At 34.5% G+C, this 21,683-nt stretch overlaps 1 protein-coding gene across 4 annotated transcripts in view; it reads left to right on the top strand.

Annotated features, from left to right (window-relative positions):
• The window catches only part of EIPR1 (EARP complex and GARP complex interacting protein 1), a 279,220-nt gene that overhangs the window by 245,584 nt on the left and 11,953 nt on the right, over window positions 1-21,683 (top strand). For all 4 annotated transcript variants that reach the window (XM_056813353.1, XM_001381318.5, XM_056813354.1 and 1 more), the window contains 3 exons: window positions 9,159-9,295; window positions 12,354-12,521; window positions 13,749-13,916. In XM_056813353.1, coding sequence (XP_056669331.1) covers window positions 9,159-9,295; window positions 12,354-12,521; window positions 13,749-13,916 — 473 coding nt within the window. The remainder of the gene's footprint in view (window positions 1-9,158; window positions 9,296-12,353; window positions 12,522-13,748; window positions 13,917-21,683) is intronic.

A 21,683-nucleotide genomic window follows, 5' to 3' on the forward strand; every position in this document is an offset into this window, starting at 1 on the left:
TAGGTATTTTTTGTATTTTACAAATACTAAAGTCAAGTAGTATTTTTTAATTTTTCTTTATGGTGTCTTATTGGAAAATTATTACTAAAAATGTTGATATTTAACTATTAATATCACTACATATATTTGTTTCTAAATTCCCCTAGCCTTTCTGAGAAATAAAGAACAAATTATTCCTCCCTCTAAAATAATTTTTAATGATGTTTGTATGTGTGTGGAATTATTGAAATATAAGGAGCTAAATGAATTTATGATTTTTTAATTCTTCCCATATTACAGAAATGCAATCTACCCACTAGGAATTTACAGTCAACTTCCAAAATGAAGAGAAATTTGGTGATACACTTAGGTTTGTTTAAAAATTGTTTTTTAATTGTGAAGAAAGGAGGCTCATTGCTTGAATTGTGTGAATCTGAATGGGCCAGAGTATATATATGATGTGGAGCAATTCAAGTTCATACATTAAGGCTAGTTGAGAAGTGGCGTTTCATCAATAAAGGATAGTACAGTTATTACTATCTCAAAAAGACAGTCATGCTTGATAAGTTATTTCCAGGGAAATAAACACAACATAATTAAATATCAAAATAAATCTATGAGGTCTTTAAAATATTGAAGGTTTTTAAAATTAGACATTTTCATGATTCTATTTTCTTCAAGGAAATGACTTATAAATAGAACTATTTTTAACAAGTTGTATTCTCCAAATGATATTGTAATGTTCTTTACATTTCAGTTTTCTAGTCTACTTTATTATGTGTATAGGTATATTAATTTTATCTTATAATCTTTCTAGTTTAGAATTTCAGAAACCTAGGTCAAGGTAGTTGGATACACATTCATCTTCTCTATTAGTGTTGAAATGTTGCACCTACAGAGGAGGATCACTTTTTTCTCTTTCCATTGTCTTTTTAAACAAGCCTTCTAAAACAAACCAAAAGAAAGTGAGGAAATTCAAAATAATATTATGTTCTTTCCTAGATCTGATGAAATTTGACTACATTGAGTAAATGCTTTTTATCCTGAAATTCAAGTCAATTCAATTTAAACAATTCTATTTATTAAGCACAAACTTTGTGCTAGACACAAGAGATATGCAGCCCCCCCCAAAAAATAGTTCCTGCCACAAGAGGCTTGCATTCTACTGTATAGTGTAATAAACAAATACAAAATATAAGTAAAGAAAAAACAAAATAAGCAATTTAATTTTAGAGAAAGCACAGACATTGGGGTCAGGCAGAATCAGTCTGTGCCTCATATAAGGTGGCCTATTAGGTGTATTTTGAAAAAACTAGGAATTCCAAAGAGGTGAGGGAGTGATAAAGACTTTATTCCAACCAAATGGAACTCCTCCCATTCAAAGACACAGAAGGGATAGATGAAATGTTCTATACATGAAATAACTAGCAGGTCAGTTTAAATGAAATAGCATGCTCATGATGGAAATAATAGGAAATGATTTGAAAGTTGGGTGGGCACCACATTGTGGAGGGTTAAATGCCAAACTAAAGTTTTTGAACATGGAAAAAAATTGTTTTCTGAAAACTATATACAAAGTAGATTTTTAATATATACTTAAAAATGAAACTCTTTGCTTTTTATTTTTCTCTATCCCAAGAAAATCTCCATTTTCTAAGTGTTTACTAAACAAATAAATGAATGGATAATAGGTCAAATTTACATAATGTTTTCTGTATTCTCATTTGATTATCACAATAACCTGTAGGGTAAATAGTATTTAGTTTTCCCATTTTATACATAATTAATTATATTAATTTATAAATATTATATATTTATATATATATATAAATAAATTTTAAAAATTTAATATGATTAGGCTCAGAGAAGTAATAACTGTCTAAAGTCACAAAGCTAGTAAGTGAGAGAGCCAGGAGGTGATCCCAGGTCTTCTGAGTCCAGGGTTCTTTCTACTATATTATCATATGAAGAATGAATGAATGAATTGACACTTTAGTATCATTGATAATCAGATTGTTGAGCTACTGTGTATACGGCACTATGCCAAAGGTGGTTTTTTTAGCCTCATTAAATTTAGTGTTAATTTTAAGCTCCCTGTTGTATTATAATTATTTTTTAGTGCCAGAGCCTTTATTGATTTTTTGGTTTTGAAGTTGTCTCTTGATGCAGTCATAAATCTGAGGCCCTTGATATAAATGTGCCCCCTATATATTACAAAACTTGATGCAAGTCTTATTTTGTTCATTAGAAGATGTAACTTTTCTTTTTCTGCCCTGGCATTAGTAGCATAACCTGTGGAAAACTCGGTTTTGTAGAATGCCTTTAATCTTAAAAAATAAATAAATAAAACCAGAATCACTGACTATTTCTCTTTATTGCTAAAGATCCATTACCAAGTAGATTGCTTTTTGTGGATTTTTTTTTACTGAATTTTCTTTTCTTTACACCAGGACACCAAAAAATATGATGGATTTGCCCTCTCTCTTATGTTAGATTGTCTACCTGTTGTGGGCACTCAAAAATTGATATTAAAGTTGATTTTATTAAGATTCACCTTTCATATTTTTTGTCTTTTCCTGTTCTTCCTTTTCACCTCACACCTGGCAGTAGCCTTCTGCTTGCTTATAGTCTTTCTGCCCTCCAAACCATCCCACCCACCACTGCCAGATTTATATTCCTAAAATATCCCCCACATCATGACACTTCTTAGCTCACATACTTACAAAGGTGCCAACTGTATCAAGTCCAAACTTTTCTTCCTGCTTTTCAAGGTTCTCTGTAAACTAGCCCCATCCTATCCATCCAATCACTATTCTTCAACATAAAATCTTTCTGCTCTAATTAGGTCCATTCAAAACAACTTGACTTGTATTTCTACTTCCATATTCTTGCTCATGTAATTTCTTGTGCCTGGAATGTCTTTTCTTGTTTAGTGCCTCAAAGACTTATTTGTACATGCCTCTTTCACAAAGACTTTCTCTTGACTATAGGCTATATACGCTTTGGGTTTTTACTACCTTTTGCATGATTATGAGATTGATAAATATGCAACATTCTGGGTTTTTTTCTTTATTTCCACATTCCAATTTTCTTTATGGAAATAGAAAACATTTCATAAGTTAGTAGAGGGAAAGTCAGAGACTAGTTAGTTTCTATTCACTATTATTCCTAGCCCAATAGGATTATCCTCAAGTCACAGAAAAGGTGGGGCCTGCTGTGAGCTGCCTGTATGACATCATATATATGTGATCCTAGGAGTTAGATCATGAAGGTACTTTGGAGGCCACTTAATCTAATCCCTTCATTTTACCATTGAGGAAATTGAAGCCTAAATCATTCAAGTAAGGGTTTAAATATATTGTTTGCTCATAATCAGTCTATTGGGGAGCCCTGACATTAGGGGAAAATGGCTGATTCAGCCTATCACCTTAAAGTATTGATTTTTTAATAATACTATTTCAATAATGCATAATATGGTATGCAAAGCAGCATTGCACAGGCAATTAAGATCTAGCCTTTGAACCAGGAAAGCCTGGGTTCAGTTTCTGTCTCTGATGCATACTGACTATGTGACCTTAGACAAATTACTTAACCTGTGTTGCAGGGAGAATGCTCTCCAGAATTGGGAGAAAGAGTTTCTTCATCATGGAGTTACATGTCCTAAAGAAATGATGGATCCAATGCTTGTTCTTATCCCAGTGAGGAGCTGCATCTCAGATGTTTACCTCCCCCCAAACCTACCCATAATTTGCTTTTATATACTATTTTGATTGTAACATAGGCCATACTCCTGAAATATATCTTTGAAAATTATATGTGTAGGGGGAAGCTAGGTGGTTCAGTGGAATGAGAGCCAAGCCTAGAGGTACTGGGTTCAAATTCAACCTCTGTGTAATTGGAAATCTATTACCCTAAAAACTACATTTCACAGGAGCCCTCTGACTTCCTATCATTAGGTACTTCCTGTAGATAGCGGGATTAAATTCAGTGGGGTTCCTGGTCTTGCCTTGTTGGCTTCCTGGGTCATGACTGTGATGGTAAACAGGGGTTTTGAAAGGATTGATTAGCTGTGGGCACATGCTTTTTTTTGTTATCTTTTTTCCCTTTATTTCTAATGATCATTAATAAATCTCTTAAAATATAATATTGAAATTATTTGAGATTAAATTTAATTTTTACAATGATGGCAACCACAAAGGGATGCATGAAGTCTCTCAATAGGGTAGGCCTCTCATGAGGCTAGTCCCTTCAGAAAATCCAGGAAAGGAGTCAACCTTTTTTCACTCACCCCATGTGGTAGTTCTAAAGGAAAAATCCAAGAACAGTCAGAGGTCTCAAGCTGGAGCTCCTTCAAGATCAAGTTGAAGGCAAAAGACCTCTTCACAGGAATTTCTTAGCATTTTTAAAGACCATTTCTTTTCTTCGCTTCCTTTTTATTCTTCCTTCTTTTTTATGTGTACCAATTACAGCTAAAGTTTTGCTTAGGACTGCCCAGGGGGCAGTCAGTTGATTCTGATTTGTCAACCAGTAATGCACACATAAGCCCACTCAACTTAAGTGGAGTGTATATGGCTTTGGTGATTAAATCTAAATATGGGCAGGGGAGAGTTAATCTCATCTTCACATCTCAGACACTTCCTAACTGCCCAACCCTGGGCAAGTCTTTCCCTTACTGCTCTTCTGCCTTATAACCAACACATATTGCTGATTCTAAGGTAGAAGGTAAGGGTTTAAAAAAAGGTTATATGCAGACATTTATTAAAACTATTAACAACAAAGTACAGAATAGAGAAAAACAATTACAGTAGACATCTGTTATAAAAAGAGGCATTGTTACTTAAGTTTTACAAAACAAATATAATTGAGCTTATAAAGAACATGGTAGCATCCCACCACATTGGCATTATTCAGTTTTTTATAATAAATACAAGTGTATCTGAGGTACAACAGCTAAGCTCCTGAAAGGAAAAAAAAAGTTTAAAAAAATTATATGTGTGGATAAGTATATGCTAAAAAAACCCACACTATTTTTTTTAACTACACTCAAATTTTATATAAACCTGACTAGAAGGGGAAATAGATTATATTTGGGCTAATATGATGGTATTTTAAACCATACCAATCTCTAAATGGATGTGTGATGTATGGAAGAAAGAGTTTGGGTGGAGGTTACAAAGAACCATATTACACCAACATTGAATTTTTGCAGTCTTGAACATGTTTTTGAGTGGGATTATAGGGAAGTCATTTCATAGAAACACATTTTACTCATTAGAGACATGAAGCCCTTTGATTGGTACAATAGAAGTACTGGATTTGGAATTCTAGGGCAATGCTTCAGATCTCTGCTTTGCTACTTTCTACTTGTGTATGTTAGGTCATTTAACTTCTTTGGGCCTCACTTTGCTCATATCTAAAATGAGAGGATGTGATTAGATATTATGTCCCCTGGGTCCCTCCCAGATTTGTCCATGACACTGTGAAAGCAGTGTGGAGACTTGAGATGACTTCTGAGCTTGACTTTATGGGTGAATGATTAGCAAACTAAGTGATAATTAGGAGTACATGGAAATTAAGGCTTGAAAGAGTCACAAAAAATTTCTCTAATGCCAACTATCTTAGACTGGGATCATCTCCTTAGAGCTCATCTCCAATAATCTCACACCAATAAGTATTTAATAAATAATTGTTGAATTATTGAGAAGAAATTTAATGTGTATCTTTAGAGTAATTTAGAATAGTACTAAAGCATAACTAGAATATAATCAAATAGTAAAGAAACTTGAATGACTCTCCAAGTAAAACCTTTAAAAAGTTCCCCTCCCAGTATTTAGTGTTAATTTAGTATGTTGTTAACCTGTTAATGTATCTGAAATGTATTTCTGGGTGTCCACAGTGTCTTGCATGAGGGAGGTGCTTATCTAATTAAATTGAGTTTGACCTAAGATAACCAAGTAGAAGAAATGCCTGATAATCTGTAAAACCTTATTATTTTACCTGTGCTGAAAGAGCTATTTGTAGAATTTATTAATGGTTTGGTTTTGTCCAAATGTAGACCAAATTCCTGTGGAACCCATCTGCCCATCCTATAACATTATTGTCTATCCCAGTGATTTATGCAGGTCTTTTCTCCTCATAGTAATGCTGATAGTACAATCATCACCATACCCTGCTACCACTTCACTCTTATAAATATTTTAGCTATCTCTAGGTATTCTGATATAAAATGCTCCTACTAATGGGACTTTCCTAATTTTGATTCCTCAGTGTGATTTTTAAAATTCAGTCAGATTTTAGAAACCATGGAATTCTAATCACAGTAACATGCATCCTTGTGAACTCTATTCAGTGTTCCTCGTATCCCCTGAGGACCAGATTGGGATGGAGACTGTAACATTAGATAACTCTGTCTTACTGTAACGCCATGTAGAAGGTTTTTAGGCTTTTTCTAATGTTGAATGTGCCATTAGAATCATAGAACCTGCAAAGTAAAAAAATTTAGAAATAATCTAAGTCAACCCTTTACTTTTTACAAATGAGCAAAGTGATATACCTCAAGAGGTAGAAGAATTTGCCCAAGATCATTTGGATATTACTCAAATTGTAGAGATGGGTTATTGGGCTGTGCCTGTTCAACAGGAGAAAAAATTGGCTAGAATCATATAATATCAAAAATAGAAAGGACCTTTGAGGTCATCTAGTTGAGTTTCCTTCTTTATTCTATGATAAAATGGAAACACAAAGAAGTTAGAGGATTTGTCTGAAGTCACACAAGGGGTTGCTCTGACTTTGTTCTCAGGATGACACTTGATATCACCAGGTCTACTTTCCAACCTGCTAGAGCCATGGCCAAAGACCAGGTCTCCAGGGCTCCCAGTTCAGTGGCTGTAGGGCAGATTCTTTCAGTAAATTTCCTTCTCTTTTTCTATTTCAAATCCATGTGGCTTTTTGTGTGTGTGTTTTAAATTCTCTGCTTCTTTACTGGTTTCACAAAACTGATAAAGAGATAGGATGTGTGTTTTTGCTTTAAAAGGCTTTAAAATCTCAGAAGATTTTGATGAGCCCTTTCTGAGAAGGGAAAGTATATCTCCAGCAAGAGTAGTGTGTTGTGTTCTTTTGTTCTTAGGTTGGGGCCCCTGCAGAATTCATTAACAATTCCATGGTTCCTTAGCACTTTGAGCTGGGTTGATCTTCATCAGAACTTGAGGTGCCTGCCTTCTCAGTTTATTTTCTCTTATTTTCCAGTCTCCATATTTAGATACTCCCTACAGCTTTGTTTACATAATGTTTCCCCCTAAAACTTTTTTTTGAGACAGTGTTTATACAATCACAAACTGTTTCTGTAGCCGGATTTTACTCAAATTGTAGATGGATCACTTGGCTCTATCTACTCAACAGGTGAGAAAAATATAACAATTTATATTTCTTTAGTATTTTAGAACAAGAGTTTTTTTCATAATAGTTCTATGAAAGGAGATAGTGAATTTTTTTTCACAATTTTATAAGTAAAGGAAACTGAGGCTTTGAGAGACTAAATGACTTGTTTAAATTCACACAAATAGTAAATGTCAAGGCCAGAATTTGATCCCATTTCTCCTGCCTATGTGTAGAGCCCTATCTGCCATTTTTGTTGTTGTTCAGAATTTTTAGTTGTGTTTGAGGTTTCGTGATCCCATTTAGGGTTTTCTTGGCAGAGAAACTGGAGTGGTTTGCCATTTCCTTCTCCATCTCATTTTATAGATGAATAAATTGAGGCAAAGAAGGTTAAGTGACTTTACCCCAGAGTCACATAGCAAATCTAGGTCTGAGGCCAGATTTGCACTCAGGTCTTACATACTCTAGGCTTAGCACTCTTATCTAGTATGTCACCTATCTGCCCTCCTATCTACCTATAAGTTGAATGTAGTTCTCCTGCCTATGTCTAGAGCCCTTTCTGGCATGCTATTAATTTATAAATTACATCCACAAGAGTACACTGTATTTGATTCTTTCAGTGATAGCAGTGATTCCTATTCTTGAAATTATAATATTCTATCATTATTAATTTTATTGGTCTCACTTCTCTCATGAAAGTACTGTATAGGGGGTATCTATTTTTCCAGTTGGATGTAAATTAAAAAGAATGTTGATTAGAGAATATTTGGGAAGAATTTTCAGGACACAATCAGATAATTTGTTACACATTGACTGAAGAGCACTATTTGTTTGGGATAAGTGGGTGGGAATAATTGTTGTACAACCAAAGGTGTGGAGCATCTGCTTCATGGGAAGGGAAGAGCATAGATTCTTTCAATGGCAAAATGTGCATTACATTTTCTCTACAACTTAGAGTGGGAAGTAAACGTGAGCCAGTTCCATATTAGTTTAAAAAAAAATGTTCATGTGAGTAGACTTTTGAGATTAGTTGAACAAAGATAGGACAAAAAGAGTAGCTCAATACTAAATTTAGAGGGTTTAAATCAAGGAATGGACCGTAAAGGTCATCTAGTCCAACCCCTTCATCTTAGGGATCACCAAACTAAGACCCAGAGAGGTGAGGTGATTGGACCTAGATTATATTCCAAATCTAACACTTTCCTCACTCTTTAAGAGAAAAGGATTCTCTTCTCTCACTTTTTCAGGTACGCTGTCCTCTATACTTTCATAAATCCAGTTGTGGTTTCCAGGACAGAGTTGTCCATGGACTTCTTTGAAACAGATATTAACTACCTAATTGCTGCTCTAATGAGTTTTAATTAACTTCTATAGAAAGTACTTTGAGATCTTCAGAATAAAGGGAGTGCAAGACAGAATTTAAAATAACATTTGATTAAATTCTATTATTCTTTTATTCTCAAGATGTTGGTATATACTTTAATGGCTTTGTCCTTATTTTTATGTAAGGCCAGATGTTTGAATTATTTGTCTTTCAAGTTTTAGCAGATCATCTCTATTCATATACTTGCATGTGATTTCTGTTTAATAAAGAATCTATTAATAGGCTTTTTGTTTTATTTTTCTTATGTCCTCGGTTTTGTAGTTTTCCAGAGAAGGTTTAAACAGTTGGGCCTTTTTCAGAGAAGAAGACAAAAATGCTTCTGAGTTAAAAAAAAAAATTTTTTATACCTAGAGTCCTAATTCAATGAGTTAAATTTCCTTTTCCATTCTTGTTCTTTCTGGAATGTTGTTCAAATGCCAAGTTATCCAGTTCTACAGCCTTAGAAGGGAAAGGTCAGTTGAAGTTTACTTCTGGTAGATGGAGCCCACATCACAACTGCACCCAAGTTGCAACAGCCAATGACACTGCCATCCGGGGTTGGGATACTCGAAATATGAGGTAAGTGAAGCAGTAGTACACTTTTTAATATAGAGTTGGGCTGACAAGAACAAAGGCTTTCCTCCCCACCCCTCTTAAACAATTCAGGAAGCATTCATTAAGTACCACTACTTGGCCTCAAGGAACTTATACTCTGCTAAGGGAGTGAGGATTACCATAGCAACACACATAAGCCTGATAGGAAGTTGAGTGTGATAAAGGAAGAAGTCTGAATCAAGTCCTCTAAGAAAGTTGAGGAAAGATTGATTTCAGCTAGATTGATCAGGAGGTGACACTGGAGCTGAGCCTTGATAGAAGAAAAGAAAAGAATTTCAATATGTGGCTGTGAAGAAGGAAGGAGGACATTTCAGACACAGGGAACAACTCACACAGATCTAGGGAGGCAGAAAACAGAAAGAAAAGATAAAGAAATAATAGCTAACTATTAATCAATCCAGTTTGGCTGAAACATAACAAGTGAAGAGAAGTAATATGAAATAAGTCTGGAAAGGTAAGTTGGAGTCAGATCCTGAAGGGCCTTAAATGTCAAGCTAAGGAGTTCATATTTTATCCCATAGGCAGCAGAGGAGGAAAATGATTAAGAACCAAATGAATTTGAGAGGTTGGATGGTAACAAATATGCTTGTGCCTGTTTTTGAATCATGTTTGTGGGTTAAAAAAATTTTTTTTTTAATTTTGAGTGCGATTGAACGTTCTTACCTAAGGTCATTGTTTAATGCCACATTTTGATATCCCTTTAACAGCAGTTATTTATAAGGAAAATTAAAATCAGCACTCACCTAATGATTTATAATTTATGTAGAAGTAGTAACCACATGCTAGTATTTGTATATATATATATATATATATATATATATATATAAAACTATTTACAACTTAATTAACCCCCCCAAAATGTTTGTTTTATAATTTTATTATTGTGGTTTTATATGTAAATATATTAAAAAATCACTGTACCTTTAAGATATACACCTACTGGTTAATCAAGTTTTGTCATTTAGGTAATTTTACCCAACAACCAACAGTTCCAATGTAACAAATAAGAGGTGTTTTTCTGCTCTGGTTGTGATTTTGATAAGCAAAGGAGTGATGTTGTGCATATCTGTTGTCATGGTAACAGAAGCCTGTGCAAGCTTTTTTAAGATACAGTTTATCCCCTCAGCACACCGTAATTTATCACTAAACCAAGAAGACGGATGTCTTGTAATAACTTTTGTTGCCTTTAAGGTGGGGGGACAACTTTAAATTTAGTTCTATGGCTCCCTCTGTAAGCTCAGGGTATAGCAATCAATCGCTGTTTTCCTAGCATGTGCATATCTTTAAAAGGGGCTTATTTAGTTCCATAAACAGAAGGGGAAAGCTATTGAGTTCAAAGATGATAAATACACTGATTGAAAACCATTCCTCAGTGTTCTCTTTCTGTCCTTTCTCATTCCATTGTTTTATGAAAGGATATCCAGCATTTTAGTATCTAAAGACAAGGACCCCTTAGAATAACATTTTAAAAAATCAAATATCTGAATGAACCCTTGAATTCTGGAATCCTAAATATTTAATCCATTTTTCATTCTGTTGTCTTTGTTGAATTATAAGCAGAAAGAGAATAGTTCTTTCTAATCAAATATTGCCTACTCTTAAAAATTTTTGCAGAGAAACAGTCATAGCAGAAAACTTTCCTTATGTTTCTGGCACTAAATTTCATTTCTTTTCAAAGAACTGTTTTGTGCCTACCACAGTGTTATATAGTGGCTAGTTAATACTTTCTTAGTTGATTCAACTGGCAGGAAAAAAAATGTTGAAACATTTGCCTAATCTATATTTTGCCAGTATCTAATTCTATATGTTGATCTATTACTCTTGAAAGGTTTTCAGTTTTAAGATGCTGCATTTTGTGAAAAATTTTAGAAAACTGAAAAGAGTCCAGAAGAGAACAATGAAACTGATTTAAGGCTGGAAAGGCAACCTAGGAGAGAAGTTGAAAGGGGTTGAGTTTATCTACCTTGGAGAATAGAGGACTAGAAGGTGACTTAATAATGGTCTTCAAATATGTGAAAGATAATTACAAGGAGCGAAGTTGCCCAGCTGTTCACCATGTCTACTGATGCCATAACAAGAAGAAATTAAACTGCAGAAGAGAGATTTAAGTTAAGACCCAAGGATAAAAATATGATTTATAAGGTAATGTTGTGAATAGAAAGACATCTAGAGCAAGGCTTTCAGTTCATTGGACAGTGGGTTAAAGAAGAAGCAAATCAGGGATACTTTCTTCTAACTACCCCCACACCACTTCACTAGACAACCCCCAACTGAACCCATTTAACTTTGAAGTCAATTATTAGAATTAGGAGATTCCATTTATAGGACAGATACTCTGATTACCTGTGATAAAATGTACAGAATGGAGAGACAGATGGAAAAGGAACTGAAAAAGGGAAGAAACCTCCAACCAAAAACACTTTTTCTTTTTCTTCTCTCACTTCTCCTATTTTTTTCTCTTCTCTTATTCCTTTTTCTGTCCCAACTCTTCCTCTTCCTCTCCTTGTGGGCATCCCTCTTAAAACTTTTAACCAATAGCTTTGCCATTGCTCTTCAACATAACTACCAATCTTTTTCAGTCAAACCACTTTTTGGGGGCAGTCAGTTTGTTCTCATAGCAAATGTTTAAGATATATGCAAACTCTAAAGACAATTTTAAAAGTCATTAATATATTCTTGTTCTTAAAAAAAAGAATATCAGGCATTATTACTATTTTCACTTAATTGAAGGTTGTTGCTAGCTTCATATTACGTCCACTATTTCATCTGGTATCATGTGCAACAATTTCCTCAAAGTGGGACAAAAGGTTTTGGTAAGAGCTGGGAAATCTACTTAAACCCTTTGTGATACTGACTAGGATTTCTCCAAATTTACCCCTAACATCCCACCAATGGAACCACCAGAAATCTCAGTGCCCATGGATTATACATGTTACTGGGAAACCAGTATATTTCTAAAGAGCACAATTATTTTTCCTTATCCATTTATTTTTATGTGCTGTTATGTTTTATTGTTTTCTAGCCAGATATATTGCATAGAGAATGCCCATGGACAGCTGGTAAGGGACCTTGACTTTAATCCCAATAAACAATACTACCTGGCTAGTTGCGGAGATGACTGCAAGGTGAAGTTCTGGGACACTAGAAATGTTGGTGAACCTGTGAAGACACTTGATGAACATTCCCACTGGTAGTATGACTTTTTTTTTGTATGCTTATTTAGGAATATTTAGAGTATGTATTGTTCATTTTCATAATTACTTTGCTATATAAAAGGGTACAAAAGAATTTGGTGTGAACTGATGTGAATCATTCAAGTTTTTCCTTCTTTTGGTAAAAAAATTGATGCTGGCTATAATGATAATAAAAGCAACTTGTATTAACACATTTTTTTACAATGACAAAGCACTTTAAATGTGCTGTTTCATATGATCATCTCAATAGGCATGGGATGGAGAGGTGGAGGTAGATCTTAATATTTCTTTTTTATAGTTGAAAACAAGTAAGGCCAAGAGAGAGGATATAACTGCTCAAGGCCACATAGTAAGAAAGCTGTGAAGCTTAAGTTCAAAACCTAGATTTAATGATTCTAATTTCTATACTTTAACCACATTTCCTTGTTTTTGTTTTTATAAACTCCTAGTTCATATGACCACTATGATGCTGACCTGATAGACAGGAGCTAAAGAAACCAATTGTATTTTTTTGAAAATGCAGCTCAAGGACTTGAGTTCAAATTTTGACTCTCTTATTTTACTCCCTGTATGACAAATTACTTTATGTCTCTGGCCTTCAGTTTAATAAAGAATAGTTGACTGACTTAGTTTCCCCATCTGTAAGAGGAGGTTTTTACTAGATGATCTTTTAGTTTCCTTCTAGCACTAAATCTGTGATCTTATGTCATCATACTGATAATGATTCTCATAGCAACTACAGACTGAAAGATAAACTCCTAGACTTCATGCATTAACAATACACAAGATTCAAGCTTTGAAAAGAGCTTTAATTCTCTTTTTGTCATAGAATCCATATCTACTGTTTGCTGTCATGAGATTTTGTTTAATTAACAGTTCATTTCTAATTCATATACTTTATTGTTTTGGGGTAAACTTTTTGTATTTAGAATTTTAGAATGCTGGACATTGAACAATAAAATAGTTTTTCTCCTCCTGGAGTTTATTTTATCATTTAGTCTTCTTCCTTGTATCTGTTTGCTCAGATTTAAGATAGTACTTGGCGGTTGTGGGGGGAATGTTCAAAGTTAGCTCCAACCCAGAATACTTGGAGTGGATCATAATCTGGTAAGAACTTTGGGGGAGCACTTTCCAGACTTCCTACTCTTGGACAGGATCCTTGGGACCAACCATTGCATTAAATAGCTGACTTATACCCATGTGTTTTCTGTCACCTTCCATAGGGTGTGGAATGTGCGCTATAACCACTCTCATGACCAGCTGATCCTCACAGGCAGCAGTGACAGCAGAGTCATTCTTTCAAACATGGTGTCGATTTCCTCTGAACCTTTTGGTCATTTGGTTGATGAAGATGATCTTAGTGATCAGGAAGAACACCATCAGGAAGAGAAGTAAGGAATATTTTTCCTTCAATTATTTCATCAAGTGAAAAAAATGGCATTTTCAAACTTTTTTTTCTTCTCATGAACGAACTGTTGATATAGGTGGTTTATCTATAAAATTTTCAGGTATGCACAGTAGTTAAATTTGAAATCCCCCTTCTGCACAAAAGGTTCTATTTCTAAAGTCAGTTGAAACAGGGTCTTATTACGGGGTCTTTAGACAGGGAGTACTAAGACTGTCCAAGAGCTCCCCTTTTTGTTCTTGTGATAGCTCTTTCAGAATTAAATTTAAACTTCAACTAGAAAATAGTATAAGATGATTTGAGGACTGTCACCACTCAGTCTTCTTAATATTATAATTTATATGCATTAATTCAACAAAATTTTATTAAATCAGTACTACTATATGCTAAGGATTGTGTTAAATACTCAGGAATCAAGGGAAAAAGCAAAAAGAGCCCCTGCCTTCAAGGAGCTTACATTCTAGTGGAAGAAAACAGTATGTACCTAGATAAGTAAAATCTAAGTAATATTAGGCCTGGGGGAGGGACCCTAACAAGAGAGATGGGGGAAGGAGGAAGGGGAGAAAGAAGTCAAGAAAGTTCTTATGTTTGAGGTGGCTTATGAGAGAACAGTATATTACAGACAGAGAATGTTCTGGGAAAAGTTATAGTGACATGAAATGAAATGTCTTTTAAAGGAAATTATAGGTAGAATAGTTTGGCTTCAACATAGAATACATGAAAGAAATAGTTGGGCCTGGAAAGGCAAGTTGAAGAAAGATTATGAAGGGTTTTAAATTCCAAATGGAGGAGTTTATATTTTATCCTGGAACCAGTGAAGAGAATCTGAAGTTTCAGGGGAGTAACATAGACTTGTGCGCAAGGACCATCAGTTTGGCAGTTATGTGAGGGATGATGGAATAAACTTGAGGCATGGAGAAGAGGTAGGAGGCTGCTAAAGTAGTGCAGGTGGAAAGTGATAAAGGGCCGGCCTGGGCTGGACTGGTTCCTGTGAGAATGGTGAGAAGGGTGGCAGATTCAAGAGCTATTGTGAAGGTAATATTGATAAGACTTGGCAACTGATTTGCTCTGGGGGCTCAGGAGAATGAAGAGTTGAGGATGACTCTGAGGTTGCAAACCTGGGTAAATTGAAGAACAATGATACTCTTGATAAAATTAGGAAGATCAGAAAGTAGGCTATATTTAAAAGGAAAAGAAAATGAGTTTCTGTTTTGGACATGCTGAGTATAAGATGTCCCTAAGAGATATTCAGTTGGAAATATTCATTAGATAATTGACAGTTAGGTGGCAAAGTACAGAGAACACCAGGCCTGGGATCAGAAAGACGAGTTTAAATCCAAGCTCAGATACACTCACTGTGTGATTCTGTGCAACTCATGTAACCTCTGTTGTCTCGGTTTCCTGTGCTGTAAAATAGGGATAATAATGGCACCTATTTCCCAAGGTTGTTGTGAGGACCAAATGAGACAATTGTGAGACCCTTAACATATTAGCAAATTACAGTTTTCTTTACAGTTTTACTGTTCAGATATTACAAAACACAGGTCACCCAAAGAATACTATTTAACTACAAAACCTGGTACATAGTTAACACTATATAAATATTGTGTTTTAGCTATTGTTATTTTTATTTATTTATTATTTAACTATTGTTAGTATTATCCGTTATTAATTATTATAATAGTTTTAGAATTTAACAGAGAGAATACGGCTAAAGATATGTTTATAAGTGTGTATGTATATTACATCTATTTAGCTATGTGTGTGTATGAGCCATCTGTAACAGGTGATGATTAAATCATACTCGTGATTAAGGAGTGAAATGTAGATGATGATTTCACAAAGACAAAAAAAGGATAAATCAGACAGAGAGGAGAACCAAGAGAGCACAATATCCCCAAAGGAGAGAATATTCAGGAGGAGGGGATGATCAATAGTGTAAAATCTTCAGAGAAGAATAAAGATTGAGAATAGGCCATCTCGTTTAGCAAATAAGAGAATAGCAATAACCTTGGAGAAAGCATATATCAGTCAAATATTGTCACAAATAATCTTGTACTTGCTGTGTCGATTTTTGCCCCACTCAGTTTTAGACTCCTGGTTGGTTATTAATGATGGTAAATATAGGAAAAAATAATAACATTATGATGATAAAAACTCTTGTATTTTTCCAGTACTTTAAAAGTACTTTTTAGAGTCTCTTCACATTCATCATAACATTGAATATCTACCACACATCCATTGAGATAAATATTAATATTATCCCTAATTTGTAGACAATACAGGATACAGAAATACATGTTTAGAGAGTTTGCTTCAGGTCATAATCTAATATTAACAAGGTGCTGTGACTCACCCAAGTCTCTTGCCTCTAATACAGTCTAATTCTCCTGCCTCTGCTCTGACCAGGGCCATACAGTATTAACAGCGGGGGTCCTTTGCTCTTCTGCCCTATGAATATGGTTATGAAGCTTCCTTCTTGTTGTCACAATAGTCAACATTAAAAGAAAACATCTGTTATTTCTCTTTCAATAGACTTGATTTTTTCCTGCAGCAACTCCTTTCCACATCTGAATGTGTTTAAGTTCTTATCTCATAGAATTCAGATTCTTGTGATTTTAAAGATCCCTTAAATTTTCGTTTTAGCATGATTTTTGGAATAGAGCCTAACTGAATTGAGTAGGTTGGTCCCTAAAGTTTGAGACAGTTTTGTTATTTGGTTTTGATATCATCATATTACTCACATAACTGTATTTTTCTAGTGCCTATTTCTGCATCTTTTAAAATTGCTTTGTGGGAAAGTGTCTTTGTGTTTGGGGCTTTCTCTACAACTATAATTTACCAATTTTGATGTCTTTAGACTGAGGTGATTTCTCTGTTTTCTTTGCAGTTTTCCTGTTGAGATCTTATGAGACATAGGTCACCCCCAAAATAATGTTTAATTAAAATCATAGTGGCTACAGTCTAACAATACACAATAAGGTCTAGATTTTATGTACTTTGTAGTCATGTATTTATATGGCCAAGCAGATGTTTTTCAGTGACTCTGATGTGACGTTTTATTAAAAGAGAAACCTGATCATTCCCTTAATTGGAACCTCTATGAATAGTTCTTATATTGGCCCATTTCCATGCAGGTAATTTGTAATGCAGCTGTATCAGGAACAGATGAAGCATTTGCTCTTTGTCAAATACCCAAACTCAGAGACAACAGAGGCTGTTTGTTCTGGTAATTTCCCAGTTGTTTTTGGAATTATTTTCCTTTTAATTTGTCTCCATATTTTATTTAATCCAGAAAATAACAAGCACTCAACTCCTAAGTAATTTCTAATTTATTTTGAGTAGTAAACTTTCAATTGATGAGTTGAATTCTCTAGTTATAGAGTTTTGAAATAGATGAATTATAGACCCATTAGAGTCCTGTGTTCAGTGATATAAAGCCACAAAAAGAAAGGGTATACCTACAAGGAATTCATTCACCTATGAACAGACTCAATACCACTTACAGAACAACTATAAACAATGTCAATATTTAAGGCACCCAGAAAAACAATGATATGGGTGTACAGATAGAGTATCCTAGACAGAATGTATTTTGACTCAAATGTTTCAAAGAAAGTAATGGAGGTAGAGTAGGAGGGTATTAGGGAGAGAAAATTAGAGCCTTAAACTTGAAATAAAGTTATTTTATCTCTTCCCTATGTAGGAAAAGGGCATCTTCTTCTAGGTTTCTTATTTCTATGAACCTTACAAAAATTATCTGAATTGCTGCCAGGAGCAAAAAAGCATTTAGAAGAAATACAAACTCAATTAGTACAATATCAAAATTACCCTAACTTAAGTAACCATTTTATTCATATGGTCTAAGACAGTGAAGAAGACCTTTTAGAGATGGAATGTTGGGTCCCACCCTCACTTCACCCTCCAGACCAGGTGCCTGTGTTCTCTCTGAGTTTACACTTGTAAAAGGGAATCCTTTATTACAGTTCTCTATTTTGATATACAAAGGCATATTTTTTTAATTTAAAAATTATTTTTATTTGGTCCATTTCAAACATTATTCATTGAATACAAAAATCATTTTATTTTCCTCCCTCCCCTCCCGCCACCCCTCCCATAGGTGACGATAGCTGATGTTCCACTGGGTATCACATGTGTCCTTGTTCTGAATCCATTTCCATGTTGTTGGTATTTGCCCTAGAATGTTTATTTAGAGTCTCCATCCCCAATCATATCACCTCAGTGCCTGTAGTCAAGCAGTTGCCTTTCTTTGGTGTTTTTGTTCCCACAGTTTGTCCTCTGCTTGTGGATAGTGTTTTTTCTCGTAGATCCCTGCAGGTTGTTCAGAGGCATTGCCTTGACACTAATGGAGAAGTCCATTACATTCGATTGTACCACAGTGTATTGGTCCCTGTGTACAATGTTTTCCTAGTTCTGTTCCTCTCACTCTGCATCACTTCCTGGAGGTTATTCCAGTCCCCATGGAATTCCTCCACTTTATTATTCCTTTGAGCACAATAGTATTCCATCACCAACATATACCACAATTTGTTCAGCCAGTCCCCAGTTGAAGGGCATCCCCTCGTTTTTACCATTTTTTGCCACCACAAAGAATGCAGCTATGAATATTCTTGTACAAGTCTTTTTCCTTATTATCTCTTTGGGGTACAAACCCAGCAATGCTATGGCTGGGTCAAAAGGTAGGCAGTCTTTTAGCGTACTTTGGGCATAGTTCCAAATTGTCCTCCAGAATGGTTGGATCAATTCACAACTCCACCAACAATGAATTAATGTCCCGACTTTGCCACATCCCCTCCAGCATTCATTACTTTCCATAGCTGTCATGTTAGTCAATCTGCTAGGTGTGAGGTGGTACCACAGAGTTATTTTGATTTGTATCTCTCTGATTATAAGAGATTTAGAACACTTTTTCATGTGCTTATTAATAGATTTGATTTCTTTAACTGAAAACTGCCTATTCATGTCCCTTGGGACGTCAATTGGACAATGATTTGGTTTTTTATACAATTGATTTAGCTCTTTGTAAATTTGAGTAATTAAACCCTTGTCAGAGGTTTTTGTTATGAAGATTGTTTCCCAATTTGTTGCTTCCCTTCTAATTTTAGTTACATTGGTTTTGTTTGTATAAAAACTCTTTAATTTGATGTAGTCAAAATTATTTATTTTACATTTTGTGGCTCTTTCTAAGTCTTGCTTGGTTTTAAAATCTTTCCCTTCCCAAAGGTCTGACATGTATACTACTCTGTGTTCACATAATTTACTTATTGTTTCCTTCTTTACATTTAAGTCATTCACTCATTCTGAGTTTATCTTGGTGTAGGGTGTGAGGCTTTGATTCATATCTAATTTCTCCCACACTGTCTTCCAGTTTTCCCAGGAGTTTTTATTAAATAGTGGATTTTTGTCCCCAAAGCTGGGGTCTTTGGGTTTGTCATAGACTGTCTTGCTGAGGTCACTTACCCCAAGTCTATTCCACTGATCCTCCTTTCTGTCTCTTAGCCAGTACCAAATTGTTTTGATGACGACTGCTTTAAATAGTATAGTTTGAGATCTGGGACTGCAAGGCCACCTTCCTTTGTATTTTTTTTTCATTATTTCCTTGGATATCCTTGATCTTTTGTTCTTCCAAATGAACTTTGTTATGGTTTTTTCTAGTTCAGTAAAAAAAAAAGTTTTTTTGGAAGTTCAATGGGTATGGCACTAAATAGGTAGATAAGGTTGGGTAGGATGGTCATTTTTATTATATTGGCTCATTCTACCCATGAGCAGTTAATGTTTTGCCAGTTGCTCAAATCTAGTTTTAGTTGTGTGGAAAGTGTTTTGTAGTTGTGTTCATATAGTTCCTGTGTTTGTCTCGAGTAATAGATTCCTAAGTATTTTATTTTGTCTAAGGTGATTTTGAATGGGATTTCTCTTTCTAGTTCTTGCTGCTGAGCTGTGTTGGAAATATATAGAAATGCTGATGACTTATGTGGGTTTATTTTGTATCCTGCAACTTTGCTAAAGTTGTTTATTATTTCCACTAGCTCTTTAGTTGATTCTCTAGGATTTTTTAAGTAGACCATCATATCATCTGCAAAGAGTGACAGCTTGGTCTCCTCATTGCCAATTTTAATACCCTTAATTTCTTTTTCTTCTCTAATTGCTACTGCTAATGTTTCTAGTACAATGTTGAATAATAAAGGTGATAAGGGGCATCCTTGTTTCACTCCTGATCTTATTGGGAATGCATCTAGTTTATCTGAATTGCAAATGATGTTGGCTGGTGGTTTTAGAAAAATGCTGTTTATTATTTTTAGGAAAGATCCTTCTATTCCTATACTTTCTACTGTTTTCAATAGGAATGGGTGTTGTATTTTGTCAAATGTTTTTCTATGTCTATTGAGATAATCGTGATTTTTGTTGGTTTGCTTGTTAATATGGTCAACTATGTGCATGGTTTTCCTGATATTGAACCATCCTTGCTTTCCTGGTATAAATCCTACCTGATCAAAGTGAATAACCCTTGTGGTGACTTTCTGGAGTCTTTTTGCTAGTGTCTTGTTTAATTTTGCATCTATGTTCATTAAGGAGATTGGTCTGAAGTTTTCTTTCTCCGTTTTTGGTCTGCCTGGTTTTGGGATCAGTACCATATTTGTGTCGTAAAATGAATTTGGTAGAACTCCCTCTTTGTTTATTATGTCAAATAGTTTGTATAGTATTGGGATTAGCTGTTCTTTGAATGTTTGATTGAATTCACTTGTGAATCCATCAGGCCCTGGGAATTTTTTCTTTGGGAGTTCTTTGATGGCCTGTTCAATTTTTTTTTTTTCTGATATGGGATTGTTTAAAAATTCTATTTCTTCTTCTGTTAATCTAGGCAATTTATATTTTTGTAAATATTCATCCATATCACCTAGATTGGCATATTTATTGCCCTATAATTGGACAAAATAATTTTTAATTATTGCCTTAATTTCCTTTTCATTTGAGGTGAGTTCTCCCTTTCCATCCCTAATACCGTTAATTTTACTTTCTTTCTTCTTATTAGATTGACCAGTATTTTGTCTATTTTGTTTGTTTTTTCAAAATACCAGATTCTAATCTTATTTATTAGTTCAATAGTTCTTTCACTTTCGATTTTATTAATTTCTCCCTTAATTTTTAGGATCTCTAATTTGGTTTTCTTCTGGGGATTTTTAATTTGTTCATGTTCAAGTTTTTTGATTTGCATGTCCAATTCATTGATCTCTGACCTCCCTAATTTGTTAATATATGAACTCAAGGATATAAAATTTTTCCTAAGTACTGCTTTGGCTGAATCCCATAGAGTTTGAAAGGATGTCTCATCATTGTCATTTTCTTCAATGAAATTATTAATTGTTTCTATGATTTGTTCTCTGACTAGTCAATTTTGGAAAATCATATTATTTAATTTCCAATTAGTTTTTTATTTAGTTCTCCATGAACCCTTACTGATCATTATTTTTATTGTCTTATGATCTGAAAAGTTTGCATTTATCATTTCTGCTGTTCTGCAGTTGTATGCCATGTTTTTATGACCTAGTATATGGTCAATCTTTGATAATGTGCCATGTGCTGCTGAAAAGAAGGTGTATTCCTTTTTGTCCCTATTTGTTTTTCTCCATATATCTACTAACTAATTTTTTAGATTCCATTCACCTCTTTTACCTCTTTCTTAATTATTTTTTTATTTGATTCATCTAAATTTGATCATGGTAGGTTCAGGTCT

Source organism: Monodelphis domestica, chromosome 1 (genome assembly GCF_027887165.1).
Source record: "Monodelphis domestica isolate mMonDom1 chromosome 1, mMonDom1.pri, whole genome shotgun sequence".
NCBI lineage: Eukaryota > Metazoa > Chordata > Mammalia > Didelphimorphia > Didelphidae > Monodelphis > Monodelphis domestica.